The following is a 20297-nucleotide window of genomic DNA, read 5'->3' on the forward strand; positions in this document are numbered from 1 at the left end:
TCAACGTCAAAAAAAAAAATTATATTCTTGAAAGAATATATATTCAAAGATTTGTGCCGCATTTTTCACGATTTTTCAAAAATAGCAGACCTACAAGCTCGTAGCGCGCCACTCGGTGGCGCGCTATGAGCTTGTAGATCTGCTATTTTTCAATAGCTAAAGCATAACATAATGCTTAGTTATTTGCCTATTATGGAAAAAATTAAAACAGACCTATACAAATGGAAAGACCTACCAATTTCCTTAATTGGACGTGTTAATGTGGTCAAGATGAATGTTCTGCCTAAACTAATTTATTTGTTCCAGTCAATCCCACTCAGCTGCCCACCACGCCTGTTTACATCACTGAACAAAATCATCTCAATGTTTTTGTGGTCCCAGAAACGGGCTAGGATCAGGTTAAAAGCACTACAGGCTCCCCTGAATAAAGGGGGCTTAAATCTCCCCAACTTGAGACTGTATTACCTAGCCTGTCAATCACGTGTTATTTGGTGTTGGCTCAATAGTGAGAGGCTGTCCACACCAGCATGGGTTAAACTGGAAGGAAACATAATCCATCCCACTCCACTACAGATAATCCCTTATATAGACACGCAAAAAACCCTTAATTCTATTACTAAAAACCAGATTATACATCATACTTTTGCATGTTGGAAAGAAACTATTAAACTAATGGGAAAACAAAATACCTTGTTAATGAGCATGCCTTTGTGGAACAACCCTTGTGTCCCCAAAATTATTAGTGATGGGATATCTGAAAACTGGAGATCCAAGGGAATCAGTGAGATAAGAGACTTCAAAACATTTTTTCTGATTTTAATTCCCTGAGAGCGAAATATAACTTACCAACATCCAACTTTTTTAAATATTTACAGATACGGAATTGGGTAAAAAATAACAGTTATAGCTATCCCCATATGACTGAAACACCAATAGAGAAACTGTTTAACACTACAAACTCATCGAAGGGCCTTGTATCTAAGATGTACACACTGATGAACAACGAGCAGAAAGATGACAAGATGCTACAACAAAAAAATAAATGGGAAAAAGACATTAAACACAAATATACTATGAAAGAATGGCAGTCACTGCTCCAGAGCACCCAAACAACTTTAACAAATACAAAACATAGGTTCATTCAATTTAATATATTACACAGAATTTACTACACACCTCACAGATTATATCAATTTAGCCACGAGACATCACCCAATTGTCTTCGATGCCAACACGTTAAAGGAGATCTAATCCACACGTTCTGGAATTGCCGGAAGTTAAATTATTATTGGAAATTCATATTTGAACAACTTTCTAAAATTATTGGAAAAAATGTGACTCCTGACGCACGAATAGCTATTCTGGGTGATGTCTCTATGCTGAGCAATCTTGACGTCTTTGAAAAGAAATTTATCCTGTTAGCAATGTCTGCTGCAAAAAATTTTATTCTCTGTCATTGGAAATCCGAACCCCCTCCCCCGACTAAACAATGGTGGGCAGAACTCCTATCTTATTGTACACCGGAAAAAATCATGTATAATGTAAAAGGAAAAATGTCGCACTTTCAGAAGATCTGGGGTCGGGCAATGGATTACATTCCAAACATGGGACGTGAACTGGAGAGGGCTAATTGAAGCATAATGGAGATTGTTGATGTTATCACTGTTACAATTGTCTATCTGTCATTCTGGTTGTTGTCATGTTTATTATTTATGTTTTTAGCACAGACGATCATGGACAAAAGAAAAACATGCATTTGTTAGTTTCTTGTACTAGGAAGGGTCGGGGAAGGGTTGGGGTTGTTTAGTTAGGAAATGTATTTATTCATAGGTTGCATTTTATAAACTGTATGTAAATGAAATGTTAAAAGCAAATAAAAGATAATAATTCAAAAAATAATGCTTAGTTAAAACACCAAAAGGGGTTCCTGCCCAGAATGGGTTAAGGAAAGTGTATGCATATACTATGTGTACTATGTAAACTCTTTCTTTTCCAGCCATTCAGTTAAAAAAAATAAAAAATGATTTGGCGACGTCGCGATCCACGGGTTGAGAACCCCTGCATTAGAATATGGAACAATAATTCTGCTACAATGAATATGAATGAAGTCTTTGAACTGCTATTGTTGAGCTGTTGCCAAATGTTCCCTGAGAGCCAATTCATACCTATCTTATGTGATTCATGGTGTTTGTGTGAAACGTGAAAGTCAAATGGGGATGTTTTGTGTGTTTTAGACCTAACTGTGAATTTCTTCTGCTCCCAGTGTCCCCAAACATGTTTGTAAGTATTTGCTCTTCATGTGTCAAAATATCTTTCTTTAATTTGGTATGTTGTATTTGTAATAAATATTTTTATATTGTTGTTAGACTTGAATTGAATGCGAATTGAATTGAATGCGTTGTGACACAGCTGTATCATACGTACATTTCTCATGGCAATTATATATTTACTGGTGAATCTCCCATTATAGATAATGTCTAACCTTACTTATAAGGCTTCTAATATTCTATACATCTTATGGTTTAGTCTGTGGAAGATTCCTTTGGTTCAGTGGTTTGCAGAGTGGGGGAACCTCAGGACCCCCAGGGGTCCCCAACAAAATATTGAGACATGGAGACAAAGTTTACGTCATGAGGCACATTGAACTGAATTGACCTGGATTTATGTGATTGGTGGTTAGCCGATTTGCTCGTCTACATATGACCAAAAATTACTGTCCAAATCAGTGTCCTATAATGTAGCCTATGTACCAGTCCATGAGTCCAAACAACTGCAGCAAATCAGTATTGTAATGTAACCTGAAAGAAAAGATTTTACTTTTCAATCTTGTAGTTTCTCTTATAGTCCACTAGGGGGAGGGCTCCCCTACACTACAACTATGAAGCTACACTGCAGTGTACTGCAACCACACATTCCCTACAGCACGTGGTTCCTTGATAGAGTTCCAGGGGGTCCCCATGGCTTAATGATAGTTAGGAACCAAATGGACCCTTATGGGTCTGTAACTCTGAGAGTGTACAAATGGAACCAAATGAGGACCCGCTAGGGTGCATTTGGCTCCATTTGTACACTTTCAGGGTTAAATCAATCAATTTTTACAATATAAATTGAGGTCCCAGAGATAGAAATGCAATTAAATGGGGGTCCGTATAGCCTAATTCAGGTCAAACCAACTGTAGGTTACTGCAGCTACAAAGTAAATAAAGTAAATGAAATAAAGTAAAATAAAGCGGTGTAAAGCGGTCAACAAAAAGTATGGCGTCCCACACACCCCCTCTCTCAGTAGGTGCGGTTCCATTAAGCCTTTGCGAAAAAAGGAAGCGTATGTTCATTAAGTCGGAAAAAGAAAAGCGAATTGTCGGTGTTTCCATTAAACTGATAAAATGCGCATATGAAATAAGTTCATTAAATATGCAGTAGTTGGCACTGTTTTGCCAGTAAAGTGAGGCTCATGTAAAGTAGTCCTAATCCATGTTCACACCATTGATTTAGGGATTTGATGCGCTTGTGCGTGCTCTCAGTTTAACGGACGGGACCCCATATACTGCGCTGTAATCTGATACCTGGTCAGCGGCTGACCGACCATCAGCAAGTCTACAGCAAGCCAGCGGGCATCTGCTGCTTTCACAGTATTGACGACACCTATACAGTCAAAGAACGTACAAAGAACGATTTGTTGTGTAATGCTTAATATATTCGGGGCACATGTAGCCTTAGCCCTGAAACATGACTGCCATGATAATCATCATGACAGTCATGACGCAACTGCAGCCTGTTTTACGCGATCGCTACATTTACAGTCCAAACGTGTATATAAACATTCCGTTTTCAAATATAAAGTACTCACAATTTGTCCCACGGGTGTTAGAGATTTGTTGGTACAGCGATTAGCATTGCTGCATCCCGCGTTGTTTAATAAAAAGCATTTTTATCCGAGCTCCCCGGCTACTTTTCTCAAACGGGGTTCGTTTGGGAAATACAAAGTTGCACACCGGGAGCGCACTCGCCTATTAGTCTGTATTGGCAGTGCTGTCAGCGTGCCTATATCGAACACACCCAGTGTTTCAGACTGCCACACTCCTCCCGACCGATAGGGGCGCTTAGTTGAAAGCCAATGGCAAAAACAAACAGCTCGGATAAAAATGCTTTTTATTAAACAACGCGGGATGCAGCAATGCTAATCGCTGTACCAACAAATCTCTAACACCCGTGGGACAAATTGTGAGTACTTTATATTTGAAAACGGAATGTTTATATACACGTTTGGACTGTAAATGTAGCGATCGCGTAAAACCGGCTGCAGTTGCGTCATGACTGTCATGATGATTATCATGGCAGTCATGTTTCAGGGCTAATGTAGCCTATATGTCACGGGACTCGATTGGAGCATACTGGTCGTTTATACTGTAAATTGATTGATTGCAGCTGCAAACAGTTGTAAATAACTTAGCCTACACGTTTAGGTTGCTTATCTTATGCAATGAATATATAAGAATAGATGAAGCATATGCATGGATCGAAATCGAATAGCCTGCAGGGACCCAGGCAGCTAGGTTATATACAAGTTTAGTCTACTACACCACGTGTGTGTGTGTGTGTGTGTGTGTGTGTGTGTGTGTGTGTGTGTCTTGCATCAATACAGTAGGCCTAGCGATCCAGATATCAAAATGATCGGAGCGCCCCGATCAACTCGGGAGGATTCAGACTTCATATGGGGTCGGGTTGGGGATCTTTGAACACACTACACAATTATTAATCGGACGTGTCGGGTAGTAGTAAATTGGGACCTTATATGTATCCACAACATCACTCCCTCTCCCTCTAGCCACCCTCCCATGCACCGTTCACTCCACTGCCGTCTGCCTCGGTCCCCCCAAACTGTTCAAAAGCGATATAATGCGAGTTCAATGCTTTCTAATTAAAAACCTTTTCCGCAAGTGTTTCCACACACTATTTGCGCATTTCCCTTTTTTCGAAAAAGCCTAAATCCGCAACCTCCAAGCGAAAAAGTGTTTTTGCGAAAAATGGAGACTTATTCGCACTTTGATGTGTTTCCATCCAGGAGATTTTGCGCAAGAGCCTTAATGCACAAAAAAACGGCTTTATGGAAACGCACCTAGTGTGTTCCTCTCTCCACCTCTCTCTCTCACTGTGTGTCAAACAGGTGAACAGGCCTCTCTCTCTCACTGTGTGTCCAACAGGTGAACAGGCCTCTCTCTCTCACTGTGTGTCAAACAGGTGAACAGGCCTCTCTCTCTCACTGTGTGTCAAACAGGTGAACAGGCCTCTCTCTCTCTCACTGTGTGTCAAACAGGTGAACAGGCCTCTCTCTCTCACTGTGTGTCCAACAGGTGAACAGGCCTCTCTCTCTCACTGTGTGTCAAACAGGTGAACAGGCCTCTCTCTCTCACTGTGTGTAAAACAGGTGAACAGGCCTCTTTCTCTCACTGTGTGTCAAACAGGTGAACAGGCCTCTCTCTCACTGTGTGTCAAACAGGTGAACAGGCCTCTCTCTCACTGTGTGTCAAACAGGTGAACAGGCCTCTCTCTTAAGGCTCATACATAGTCTGGATTTTCGGTGGTGGGGTGACCACCGAACTACAACATGACGTCACAAGCCGCGGTGAAGAGCAAACCACCACCACCGCTCCAGCCCTTCTTTCTGTTTTTACTCACCACCGCTCAACGTTATTTCAGCTTCGGTGGTCAGCTCACCACCAGAGCGGTAGTCACCTCACCACCGAAAATCCAGACTATGAATAGGCCTTCACTGTGTGTCAAACAGGTGAACAGGCCTCTCTCTCAACAGGTGAACAGGCCTCTCTCTCAACAGGTGAACAGGCCTCTCTCTCAACAGGTGAACAGGACTCTCTCTCAACAGGTGAACAGGCCTCTCTCTCAACAGGTGAACAGGCCTCTCTCTCAACAGGTGAACAGGTATCCAGAATACATGATTGCAGTACATAAAACAAGAACAAAACAACAAAACATGATTAGAATACTTGGTTATCTATTCTCAGTGTTGTTCAAGTTACTTTTAAAAAGTAAAGAGTTATAGTTATAGTTACTTATCTAAAAAAGTAACTTTTTTTAGATAAGTTACTTTACTTTACTTTACTTTATGAAAGTAACTTGAAAAGTTACTTTACTTTACTTTAAAAAATAATAATATAAAAAACGATTTAAAAGAAGGTTTTTTGTTCTGTCGCACAGTAGCCTAAGAGAAAAGACAACTCCCTCCTAACATTATGAAATGTAGTGGAACAATAAAACATGTTCAGAAATTTTGACAGGCATTGTAGCCTCAACTTGCCTTCAAAACAAATGGTGCTGTGCAAATTTGCAATATAGGCCATATAGGCCTATCTGCACATTCTGCAGTGGTAGAGAGATATTCTAATTCATCAAATGTATTTTTGAGCTCATCTTCCATTTTAGAATATTCACTGTTCAGGTATTTGGAAAATGTATTTCTGCACATTGTCCCTGCTTTCACTAGTATTTTGCTGACCAGTGCTCTGAAAGGAACACTCCACCGTTGAGGGGAAGCATAAGCATTTCCTCAACAACATACCTGGCAGTGACAAGAGGCAATCATTTTGTCAAGTTGACATGCCTCTGTGGCGATTTAAAATCGATCTTTGTCTGTTTTGGTGATGTGAGGCAGCCTAGCTCATGGACTGATTTAAGATGCTTTCTTAGATTTGCATTGTGGACAATGCTTTCTGTCCGCCACATAATTAGCATTTTCACCTCAATACTTTTCTCGGGGGGGAGGGCAGCCCTATCACTGTGCCCGGGGAGGTGGCCACGGGTCCCCGTTAGAATGCAACGGTGTGCAAGGCTAACGCACGGCTAACGTCAGGCACTGTGCTGCGCAGGAGGGACGTAGCAGTAATAATAAAGGCAGTACGGGGAATCGAATCACACACAGCGGGACACTCCATGGCATGTTAAAACATTTCCTTGACCCGCAAGTACTCAAATAATGCTTGTATTGCCAACCCACAAAGCATCCGATCTCGCTGTCGTCCGCATTTGCCATTGTAGCGTGTGGTAATAATGTTCGTTCAACCGGCGTTTTCTGTGTATGCGTTACGAGGGTTTGTGTGTCTGAGTTTAGAACTGTTACCACAGCCATACGAAAGACCCGCCCTACTCTGTCAGACTGTCTCTGATTGGCTTACCCTGAAATCTGTCCCTACGTTAGCCAATCAATGACCTCTTCTGCGACGTGCTTTGTTCATCAGTTAGAGTGGTCTCAGAGGCTAGTATGAGAGCACACTGTCAACAGAGTACAACACAGAGAGCGGCGCGCTCTCTCAGCAGCAGTCAGCAGCACAGAGCCTGTATGACAGACTCACGGCGCTGTATGGGGAAACTTTTCACTTGGATCATATGTTGACATAATAACGCTATAACGCGGGTAACGCTCGGACAATAACTATAAGGCCGTTATGGAATAGGGAAATGTAAAGCCTCCGTTACAAGTTACTGCAAAAAGTAGCGCCGTTAGGTAACGTAACGTGATGTAAGGGCGTTAGTTACAACACTGTTTATTCTACAGTACATGATTAGAGAAAAGAAGAGATGATACAAAGAAATATAATTAAGTGATCTGGTCAATTAAACTTACTAGTCCTTACCCGTTCTGATATATTTCAACTTGTATAATATATTTGTGTGTTTTTGTAATGAATAAAAACAGCAGTATAACATGAAAGTATTCTTACAAATGCATGGTAGGGAAACGTTTTCATGGAAAGGACCGCAACATTTACACTTATTAGCCCACAGACCCCTATTTGAAAAGTATCAAGGACCCCCAGTTTGACATGCACCACAGAAAGTATGGACAGTCGCACAGGTACTCCCAGATATATTTGGTAAGTCGCACAGATCCAATTGCAGGTGCATTTGCGTCCAAAATGGTGTCAATGTTGAGCTTTGGCTTGAGAGAACTTGCAACGTTTGATGTTGTGAGCTTGTAGATTAGCCGTTTTCGCCGGAGCGTGCGCTGTAGCCACTTCACGCTGAGTGTGTGTGTGTGTGTGTGTGTGTGTTGGTGGGAGAGGGAAGACAGTTGTATCTTGTGTTGTGTTTAGCCGCACGAACTGAAGACGGCTGCATCCCCACTCAAAATGTGCACTTGGCCAGGCGTACACACACGCACGCACGCTACACAGAAAATGTGCGCTTGTCCACGTGTGCACACACGCACAGTACACACGCGCTGACACACACGCGCGCGTGAGTGCACAGCGAAGCGAAAGTAGTTTGTACACACAGTACACACACACACACGCGTGCGCGCACAGCGAAAGTAGTTTGTAAAGTTTCCGTGGGCTGTTGATGTCGGAAGTGGTGGAAGTCAACATGTGGAAGTGGTGGAAGTCAACATGTGGAAGTGGTGGAAGTCAACATGTGGAAGTGGTGGAAGTCAACATGTGGAAGTGGTGGAAGTCAACATGTGGAAGTGGTGGAAGTCAACATGTGGAAGCAGCAGTGGGTCCAGCGTGATGCAGCAACATACGATAAGCAAGGGGCCCCAGCGTGTGTGTGTGTGTGTGTGTGTGTGTGCAGATAGGCAGTCTGAGCGGTGGGCCAGGGCTTCGTTAAGACCTCCATATTATTATGGTCAATGCCTGTGTTAAAAGTGGGAGTGATTTCAGGCAGTGAGGAGCTTACCCGTTGAGATATTGCCCCCCCCCCCCCCCTTGTGGCCGCAGGGACTACTGCGCCCTGAGCGCATTTTTTATTTACTAATAAATTCATTATTAATCTATAATTTGTTAAATTGGAAAAAGGGCTTCGTTAAGACCTCCATATTATTATGGTCAATTATGTGTGAAAAGTGGGAGTGATTTGGTGCAGGCAGTGTGGAGCTATGTGAACGGAATTCATTTGAATGAGTAGTGCCCATGACGCGGGAACGGAATTCATTTGAATGAGTAGTGCCCATGACGCGGGAACGGAATTCATTTGAATGAGTAGTGCCCATGACGCGGGAACGGAATTCATTTGAATGAGTAGTGCCCATGACGCGGGAACGGAATTAATTTGAATGAGTAGTGCCCATGACGCGGGAACGGAATTCATTTGAATGAGTAGTGCCCATGACGCGGGAACGGAATTAATTTAATGAGTAGTGCCCATGACGCGGGAACGGAATTCATTTGAATGAGTAGTGCCCATGACGCGGGAACGGAATTCATTTGAATGAGTAGTGCCCATGACGCGGGAACGGAATTCATTTAATGAGTAGTGCCCATGACGCGGGAACGGAATGAGTAGTGCCCATGACGCGGGAACGGAATGAGTAGTGCCCATGACGCGGGAACGGAATTCATTTTATAGGCACTTTTTCTGGGGTCCCAACACGGCCTATTACTGTGTTATTGCTGATCCATTTCCGGTAGTCGTTGCTTAAAGTCCCTATTAGTTAGTAGCAGTACTTAATATTTAGTAGCAGTACTTATTATTTAGTAGCAGTACTTATTATTTAGTAGCAGTACAGTACTTATTTAGTAGCAGTACTTATTATTTAGTAGCAGTACTTATTATTTAGTAGCAGTACTTATTTAGTAGCAGTACTTATTATTTAGTAGCAGTACTTATTATTCAGTACTTATTATTTAGTAGCAGTACTTATTTAGTAGCAGTACTTATTATTTAGTAGCAGTACTTGCGCGCTCTGCTTGTGCACAAGTATGGCCTACTTGTGTGCAAGGCGCAACTTGGCACCTCGACAGAGTGCAATTCCAGTTACTTGCGCTAAATTGCGCAAGCAGAGCACGCAAGTATACACTGACACCACGGCGCGTAAACAGCGCCTCAAACTGTGACTCGCTTAGATTAAGATTAGGTTACACATTTTAACATTACCTTTTACCAGTGGCGTATCCAGGAATTACGTTTTGGCCAGGCAAGATATGTTAATTGTCGTCTCCCCGCGCACAATCGTAGCACTAAAGGTTTTCAAAGAGATATAGGTACCTGCCAGACGAGTGGGATACAAAGGCTGAAAGGCATGCATTTACATTCCAATGGGTGATTGAGCGCTCTACCGCAACGGCCAATCAGCTGTCTATTTTAATAGTTCTCAGGTCTTGTTTTTGTCCTCTTTTTTCTCATTGTATGGATTTTGGCCAGGCCAGAAATGGATTTGGACAGGCGGACGCCTGCCCTCGCCTTATTGTAGATACGCCTCTGCCTTTTACCCACCCGACATTGAAACAAATCTTAATTACGTCACCATCAACAGCCAATTATAACCATGCATACCATACATACATACAACTTTCGGTCCAGCCGACCACAGTACTTTCAAGTTACATACATGTATACATACAACACAACTGTTATAGCAACATTGTATTTTATATTAATGTCATATTTCTTGCTTGACTTTTCTAATGACATCGCGCTTATCAGTCAATCATTAGAATACGCTCAGGCTCTCCTTCAGTCTCTTGAGCAGGCCTCCAACTGTGTTGGGGCTTTATCTCAACGAGACAGAAACTGAATAAGTAATTTCCAAATCCAACAATAACCACGTTATCAAAACACTTAACAACACTCCTCTGAAACAGGTTGATGAAAACAAGTAGCCTATGTGGGTTCATATATCGTCTTCAAACTAGGAAGGGAATGGCCTGGTCAGCCTGCAACGACATGCATAAGGTCTGGTCATCCCAGCTTAGTATGAGGTTCAAAGTAAAAACTGCCAGTGCTACAGAGCTGATAATGAGGTTCTATCTTCCCTTCTTCTCTGGATGATCAAATGTGTGCATGAGTGTAACTTGACTCTCTTTCTGTTCTCTGTACAGAAGTAATGCTCTATGTCAGTAGCAGCTTTTACCCTGGATTTTCTTAGCTAGATTTGCTATGCGGGTAAAAATGAGCAATAAATCAAATCAGTACATTTTAGACAGCTGAGGACCAAGTAGAAATGTTGAAGTGTGCTTCAATGAAGTACTGCAAAAACAAACAAACACACACAGTCAATCAAGTCAATTTATTTATCATTGCTGAATCAAAACAGTTTTCTCATCACAATTCAGGTCAAGATCATACATCATTTAGCCAACAATTCACCCATGAGCCGACAGCAAGGACACGCATTATGGGACGACAGCACGGACAAACTGTCCTTTACACAATGCATTATGGACACTGATGCATTATGGGAGCATTATTAACTGTTGTAATGCAAAATGTTACTATTTAACTGTTTTAATGCTAATTACACATTGTACCATTTAACTGTTTTAATGCTAATTAATAATTGTACTAAATCCTTTTTTTTTTCTTTTTTTTTAATCCCACGATTTTGCAACCCATTTTTCACCCAGTGTCAATTATCTAATGTAATGTAATACTCCCGAAAGTTACAGAAATAAACCTGAGCTTTGCCCTCCCACATACAAGGGATTTCACGCAGTGTTGGGCGTTTTAATGCTAATTACGTGTTGTACTATTTAACTGATTTAATGCAAACTCAAGGCTGAAGTGGACAAACAATCAAACAGTACAGCCTTGCCGTGTTAATTTTGTCGACTAAAACTATGAAGGAAAATGTTGGTTGACTAGCGGAGAAGTCCTCTAGTCCTTAAAGTAGGACTTTAAAAAAGTGATTTTATGTTTGGTTTGGCTCTGATGGCTACGATGCCATCAAGTCCCACCAAAATACATTTGAGTCGACAAAAACAACTGTAGATTTACTCGACTAAAACATATAAAATTAAAAAAACAAAATAAAAATGTACTCAAAAGACTATAGGCTAAAACTAAATCAAAATCAACACTGCAGCCTCGATTAGCGAAACGACCAGTGTTTTATCTTGTGGTCATGTGATGTTTAGCATGGGGGGGGGGGGGGGGGGGGGGGGGTAACGCCCCGCCTGCCTCTGATTGGCCTACCATAGACATGGTAACGCCCCGCCTGCCTCTGATTGGCCTACTGACACAGCCGGTGTCTCCGAGGTGGAAGATACATGCTGGATTGTCTGCCGCGAGGTTACAAGAGAATAACAGCTTGGCACGCGCGACAGTAACTTTTAATTTTGTAGAAGAGGCAAACTAATATTGTTTATGCCGTTGGCCTGTTTATTTGTATACATGTGTAAACTTAAAACATTATTGTGCTGTAAAAAGGTATCTTTTCCCTTGATCTTTATCATTTTCAGTTTAATAGTATTAGTTTACTATAATTAGATTAATACACGATAATCAACACTTAATTTAGAACACAGCTAAATCAAATCATAGTACATGCGTGTTAAAATCAATTATTCAATCAAAGCAAACGGCACAAACAATATTAGTTTGCCTCTTCTACAAAAATTAAAGTTACAAGTTACTGTTGCGTGTTGCCATTCTCTTGTACTTGTATTATTTCCCACCACAGAGGACCCTTGCATCTCAGAGGATAGTCAAGACAGGCAGTGTCGGTAGGCCAATCAGAGGCAGGCGGGGCGTTACCATGTCTATGCTCGGACGTAGAATAGATACAGCAATGTCATGCTATGTGATTTGAGCCTGCTGTGTAAATTGTACAGGGTCATCCAGATGCATTATGGGATAAAATGGTAAATGGTGCATTTATATAGCGCCTTTATCCAAGGCCTTTATCCAAGGCCTTTATCCAAGGCGCTTTACATAGATGTGCATTACATTCACCCATTCACACACACATTCATACACTGATGGCAGCGGAAACCATGCAAGGCACCAACCAGCACATCAGGAGCAATTAGGGGTTCAGTGTCTTGCTCAAGGACACTTCTACACTAACTCTGGGGGAGCCCGGGTTCGAACTGGCAACCTTGCGGTTACCATCCGGAAACTCAGGTGGAAGACTTTAGTTAAAGGACAACTTTAGTTTACTTTGGACAGGTGGAAGACTTTAGTTAAAGGACAACTTTAGTTTGGACAGGTGGAAGACTTTAGTTAAAGGACAACTTTAGTTTACTTTGGACAGGTGGAAGACTTTAGTTAAAGGACAACTATAGTTTACTTTGGACAGGTGGAAGACTTTAGTTAAAGGACAACTTTAGTTTACTTTGGACAGGTGGAAGACTTTAGTTAAAGGACAACTTTAGTTTACTTTGGACAGGTGGAAGACTTTAGTTAAAGGACAACTTTAGTTTACTTTGGACAGGTGGAAGACTTTAGTTAAAGGACAACTTTAGTTTACTTTGGACAGGTGGAAGACTTTAGTTAAAGGACAACTTTAGTTTACTTTGGACAGATGGAAGACTTTAGTTAAAGGACAACTTTAGTTTACTTTGGACAGGTGGAAGACTTTAGTTAAAGGACAACTTTAGTTTACTTTGGACAGGTGGAAGACTTTAGTTAAAGGACAACTTTAGTTTACTTTAGACAGATGGAAGACTTTAGTTAAAGGACAACTTTAGTTTTTTTCAACCAAGGATCATTAGGTTGTTATTAGAGAAGGTCAAATATGAGCATATTTTTTATTTTGCTGCCTTTTTTCATTTTATTGATTTATATGTTTATATTATTTATTATATATTTATTTTTTCCAAATTTTATAGCGTTTTTCTGAAAAAGGTTGAGAACCACTGACAGAAACATTATGCGACACTGAAGTAACACAGACGTACGCCATATTAGTCCACTTGAAGTAACACTGAAGTAACACGGACGTAACACTGAAGTAACACGGACGTACGCCATATTAGTCCACTTGCCAGAATGTGAACCCGGACATTTTGAGTGCCCTAAAGTTTTATGTTAGAAATGTCAAGTATGGGACCTCATAATTTAGAAACTGCCGGATGCTAACTTGCATATGATGGGCAATTTCCATAATAGGGGGATAAGTGACCATACCATTAACAACCTATATAAAGAAAAGTTTTCAAAATGTCATCATGCTTTCAGTAGCATGTGACGTGTCAAACTAGCGGGTTTTCATTTCATTCTGAATCCATGCCAAGCATTCATTTTGCACACAAAGAAAACACTCTTTGGGTTAAAAACGGCCATAGCCGTCATCATAAATGTGATGAGGTCATCACATCTAGGCACATTTGGGCAAGTAGCTATGGACGTTGGACAGGTGATGTTTTTAGATGACTTTGGACAGGTGATGTTTTTAGATGACTCAGGTGATGTTTTTAGATGACTTTGGACATGAGGTGATGTTTTTAGATGACTTTGGACAGGTGATGTTTTTAGATGACTTTGGACAGGTGATGTTTTTAGATGACTTTGGACATGAGGTGATGTTTTTAGATGACTTTGGACAGGTGATGTTTTTAGATGACTTTGGACAGGTGATGTTTTTAGATGACTTTGGACAGGTGATGTTTTTAGATGACTCAGGTGATGTTTTTAGATGACTTTGGACATGAGGTGATGTTTTTAGATGACTTTGGACAGGTGATGTTTTTAGATGACTTTGGACAGGTGATGTTTTTAGATGACTTTGGACAGGTGATGTTTTAGATGACTTTGGACATGAGGTGATGTTTTTAGATGACTTTGGACATGAGGTGATGTTTTTAGATGACTTTGGACATGAGGTGATGTTTTTAGATGACTTTGGACAGGTGATGTTTTTAGATGACTTTGGACATGAGGTGATGTTTTTAGATGACTTTGGACAGGTGATGTTTTTAGATGACTTTGGACATGAGGTGATGTCACTGTTATGCAACACGGGAGTAGCCGGGTCCGTTTTGTCTTTTCCTTTCCGTAATCTTTGACTCGCGGGACATTGTGCCGTTTTGTGGGACGCGGGACAGACTTTTCGGGACTGTGCCGCACGATGCCGGACGGTTGGAATGGTTACCCTAATTCTGATAGTCATAATCGGACACACTCTGTGTCCGACACGGTGATCCAGCCACACAGCCAGCGATCCATTCCACATCTCTGTGGACGTTGGCGTAGACACCAGGCACCTGACCGCTGCACGACCCGTTCACCCAGCTCACCAAGCCTGCAATGTAGTGAACATCATTGTCCTTGCAGATCAGCGGCCCGCCGGAATCTCCCTGTAACACACACAGAACCATATGGACCACCCTGTAACACACAACCATATGGACCACCCTGTAACACACAGAACCATATGGACCACCCTGTAACACACACAGAACCATATGGACCACCCTGTAACACACAGAACCATATGGACCACCCTGTAAGACACAGAACCATATGGACCACCCTGTAACACACAGAACCATATGGACCACCCTGTAAGACACAGAACCATATGGACCACCCTGTAACACACAGAACCATATGTAACACACAGAACCATATGGACCACCCTGTAACACACACAGAACCATATGGACCACCCAGTAACACACAGAACCACCCTGTAAGACAACAGTGCTGGTTGGCAGGTATCAATACACTTTTGTGCCAGCATGGGTGATTAGATATATTTATTGATCGCCTCTTGTCTCGATTGTTTAACCGGCATGACGTCATGGGCCACTATGCTCGATACCATGCTTGATAAGCCCAAAGCTTATTGATACCGGGTACTCGATAAGCCCAAAGCTTATTGATACCGGGTACTCGATAAGCCCAAAGCTTATTGATACCAGGCTTGATAAGCCCAAAGCTTATTGATACCAGGCTTGATAAGCCCAAAGCTTATTGATACCGGGTACTCGGTAAGCCCAAAGCTTATTGATACCGGGTACTCGATAAGCCCAAAGCTTATTGATACCGGGTACTTGATAAGCCCAAAGCTTATTGATACCGGGTACTCGATAAGCCCAAAGCTTATTGATACCGGAGTTACTCGATAAGCCCAAAGCTTATTGATAGCGGAGGTACTCGATAAGCCCAAAGCTTATTGATACCGGTTACTCAATAAGCCCAAAGCTTATTGATACCGGGTACTCGATAAGCCCAAAGCTTATTGATAGCGGAGGTACTCGATAAGCCCAAAGCTTATTGATAGCGGAGGTACTCGATAAGCCCAAAGCTTATTGATACCGGGTACTCAATAAGCCCAAAGCCTATTGATAGCGGGTACTCGATAAGCCCAAAGCTTATAGATACCGGGTACTCGATAAGCCCAAAGCTTATTGATACCGGGTACTCGATAAGCCCAAAGCTTATTGATACCGGGTACTCAATAAGCCCAAAGCTTATAGATACCGGGTACTCAATAAGCCCAAAGCTTATTGATAGCGGAGGTACTCGATAAGCCCAAAGCTTATTGATAGCGGAGGTACTCGATAAGCCCAAAGCTTATTGATACCGGAGGTACTCGATAAGCCCAAAGCTTATTGATACCGGGTACTCGATAAGCCCAAAGCTTATTGATACCGGGTACTCTATAAGCCCAAAGCTTATTGATACCGGGTACTCGATAAGCTTGTTCTCTTTTTGGGGGAATCTGTTCTGGAGCTCCATCCCTACTCCTGGCAGTGGTGACTGCCAAAAGAGTGAGCGACCATATGCACTTTATCATGGGAGAGAGAGAGGAATGACTGAGGTCCACTGGGGGAAACTCTCTCTGGGGTAGTTATGAAGACCATGAGGTCCACTGGGGGGAACTCTCTCTGGGGTAGTTATGAAGACCATGCGGTCCACTGGGGGGAACTCTGGGGTAGTTATGAAGACCATGAGGTCCACTGGGGGTAACTCTCTCTGGGGTAGTTATGAAGACCATGAGGTCCACTGGGGGGAACTCTGGGGTAGTTATGAAGACCATGAGGTCCACTGGGGGTAACTCTCTCTGGGGTAGTTATGAAGACCATGAGGTCCACTGGGGGTAACTCTCTCTGGGGTAGTTATGAAGACCATGAGGTCCACTGGGGGTAACTCTGGGGTAGTTATGAAGACCATGAGGTCAACTGGGGGTAACTCTGGGGTAGTTATGAAGACCATGAGGTCCACTGGGGGTAACTCTCTCTGGGGTAGTTATGAAGACCATGAGGTTCACTGGGGGTAACTCTGGGGTAGTTATGAAGACCATGAGGTCCACTGGGGGTAACTCTCTCTGGAGTAGTTATGAAGACCATGAGGTCCACTGGGGGGGAACTCTCTCTGGGGTAGTTATGAAGACCATGAGGTCCACTGGGGGTAACTCTCTCTGGGGTAGTTATGAAGACCATGAGGTCCACTGGGGGGATCTCTGGGGTAGTTATGAAGACCATGAGGTCCACTGGGGGGAACTCTCTCTGGGGTAGTTATGAAGACCATGAGGTCCACTGGGGGTAACTCTGGGGTAGTTATGAAGATCATGAGGTCCCACTGGGGGGAACTCTCTGGGGTAGTTATGAAGACCATGAGGTCCACTGGGGGTAACTCTGGGGTAGTTATGAAGACCATGAGGTCCCACTGGGGGGAACTCTCTCTGGGGTAGTTATGAAGACCATGAGGTCCACTGGGGGTAACTCTCTCTGGGGTAGTTATGAAGACCATGAGGTCCACTGGGGGTAACTCTCTCTGGGGTAGTTATGAAGACCATGAGGTCCACTGGGGGTAACTCTCTCTGGGGTAGTTATGAAGACCATGAGGTCCACTGGGGGTAACTCTCTCTGGGGTAGTTATGAAGACCATGAGGTCCACTGGGGGTAACTCTCTCTGGGGTAGTTATGAAGACCATGAGGTCCACTGGGGGGAACTCTCTCTGGGGTAGTTATGAAGACCATGAGGTCCACTGGGGGTAACTCTCTCTGGGGTAGTTATGAAGACCATGAGGTCCACTGGGGGTAACTCTCTCTGGGGTAGTTATGAAGACCATGAGGTCCCACTGGGGGGAACTCTCTCTGGGGTAGTTATGAAGACCATGAGGTCCACTGGGGGTAACTCTCTCTGGGGTAGTTATGAAGACCATGAGGTCCACTGGGGGTAACTCTCTCTGGGGTAGTTATGAAGACCATGAGGTCCACTGGGGGTAACTCTCTCTGGGGTAGTTATGAAGACCATGAGGTCCACTGGGGGTAACTCTCTGGGGTAGTTATGAAGACCATGAGGTCCACTGGGGGTAACTCTGGGGTAGTTATGAAGACCATGAGGTCCCACTGGGGGTAACTCTCTCTGGGGTAGTTATGAAGACCATGAGGTCCACTGGGGGTAACTCTGGGGTAGTTATGAAGACCATGAGGTCCACTGGGGGTAACTCTCTCTGGGGTAGTTATGAAGACCATGAGGTCCACTGGGGGTAACTCTCTCTGGGGTAGTTATGAAGACCATGAGGTCCACTGGGGGTAACTCTCTGGGGTAGTTATGAAGACCAAGAGGTCCACTGGAGGTAACTCTCTCTGGGGTAGTTATGAAGACCATGAGGTCCACTGGGGGTAACTCTGGGGTAGTTATGAAGACCATGAGGTCCACTGGAGGTAACTCTCTCTGGGGTAGTTATGAAGACCATGAGGTCCACTGGAGGTAACTCTCTCTGGGGTAGTTATGAAGACCATGAGGTCCACTGGGGGTAACTCAAGGTTCAAGGTCTTTATTAATGTCCCAGAAGGGCAATTGTGTTTACAGCAACAGTAGTGGTTTCCGACATACAAACAATACAAAACAATACAGGACAACAACAGACAAGAGACACCATGGCATAAACAGAGGTATGGTCGCATCTAGTGCAGGTGGAAGAATAAGAGATACAAAAAAAGAAAGCAAAAAAGTGCTTAAGATATAAGATATAATATATAAAGTGCCGCATAAAGTGCATGTTTCAGCATCATCATCATCACATTACATGATTACTGGCAGCATTGACTGCACGAATCGAGGCAGGGACAAAGGGGGTAGTTATGAAGACCATGAGGTCCACTGGGGGTAACTCTCTCTGGGGTAGTTATGAAGACCATGTGGTCCACTGGGGGTAACTCTGGGGTAGTTATGAAGACCATGAGGTCTACTGGGGGTAACTCTCTCTGGGGTAGTTATGAAGACCATGTGGTCCACTGGGGGTAACTCTGGGGTAGTTATGAAGACCATGGGGTCCACTGGGGGTAACTCTGGGGTAGTTATGAAGACCATGAGGTCCACTGGGGGGAACTCTCTCTGGGGTAGTTATGAAGACCATGAGGTCCACTGGGGGTAACTCTCTCTGGGGTAGTTATGAAGACCATGAGGTCCCACTGGGGGTAACTCTCTCTGGGGTAGTTATGAAGACCATGAGGTCCACTGGGGGTAACTCTCTCTGGGGTAGTTATGAAGACCATGAGGTCCACTGGGGGTAACTCTCTCTGGGGTAGTTATGAAGACCATGAGGTCCACTGGGGGGAACTCTCTCTGGGGTAGTTATGAAGACCATGAGGTCCACTGGGGGTAACTCTCTCTGGGGTAGTTATGAAGACCATGAGGTCCACTGGGGGTAACTCTCTCTGTGGTAGTTATGAAGACCATGAGGTCCACTGGGGGTAACTCTCTCTGGGGTAGTTATGAAGACCATGAGGTCCACTGGGGGGAACTCTCTCTGGGGTAGTTATGAAGACCATTAGGTCCACTGGGGGTAACTCTCTCTGGGGTAGTTATGAAGACCATGAGGTCCACTGGGGGTAACTCTGGGGTAGTTATGAAGACCATGAGGTCCACTGGGGGTAACTCTCTCTGGGGTAGTTATGAAGACCATGAGGTCCACTGGGGGTAACTCTCTCTGGGGTAGTTATGAAGACCATAAGGTCCACTGGGGGGAACTCTCTCTGGGGTAGTTATGAAGACCATGAGGTCCACTGGGGGTAACTCTCTCTGGGGTAGTTATGAAGACATGAGGTCCCACTGGGGGGAACTCTCTCTGGGGTAGTTATGAAGACCATGAGGTCCACTGGGGGTAACTCTCTCTGGGGTAGTTATGAAGACCATGAGGTCCACTGGGGGTAACTCTGGGGTAGTTATGAAGACCATGAGGTCCACTGGGGGTAACTCTGGGGTAGTTATGAAGACCATGAGGTCCACTGGGGGTAACTCTCTCTGTGGTAGTTATGAAGACCATGAGGTCCACTGGGGGTAACTCTCTCTGGGGTAGTTATGAAGACCATGAGGTCCACTGGGGGGAACTCTCTCTGGGGTAGTTATGAAGACCATTAGGTCCACTGGGGGTAACTCTCTCTGGGGTAGTTATGAAGACCATGAGGTCCACTGGGGGTAACTCTGGGGTAGTTATGAAGACCATGAGGTCCACTGGGGGTAACTCTCTCTGGGGTAGTTATGAAGACCATGAGGTCCACTGGGGGTAACTCTCTCTGGGGTAGTTATGAAGACCATAAGGTCCACTGGGGGGAACTCTCTCTGGGGTAGTTATGAAGACCATGAGGTCCACTGGGGGTAACTCTCTCTGG

General features: G+C 43.6%; 1 protein-coding gene across 3 annotated transcripts in view; it reads right to left on the minus strand.

Moving 5' to 3' along the window:
• Positions 1-11878: 11878 nt before the first annotated feature.
• LOC306921824 (plasminogen-like) overlaps positions 11879-20297 on the minus strand; it is a 64568-nt gene continuing 56149 nt past the window's right edge. For 2 of the 3 annotated variants that reach the window (XM_079499125.1, XM_079499124.1), the window contains one exon: positions 11879-15026. In XM_079499125.1, the coding sequence (XP_079355251.1) occupies positions 14823-15026 (204 nt within the window). In that variant the 3' untranslated portion in view covers positions 11879-14822. The remainder of the gene's footprint in view (positions 15027-20297) is intronic. The other variant, XR_013789843.1, reaches the window with a different exon arrangement.

This window comes from Electrona antarctica, assembly GCF_951216825.1.
Source record: "Electrona antarctica genome assembly, chromosome: 4".
NCBI lineage: Eukaryota > Metazoa > Chordata > Actinopteri > Myctophiformes > Myctophidae > Electrona > Electrona antarctica.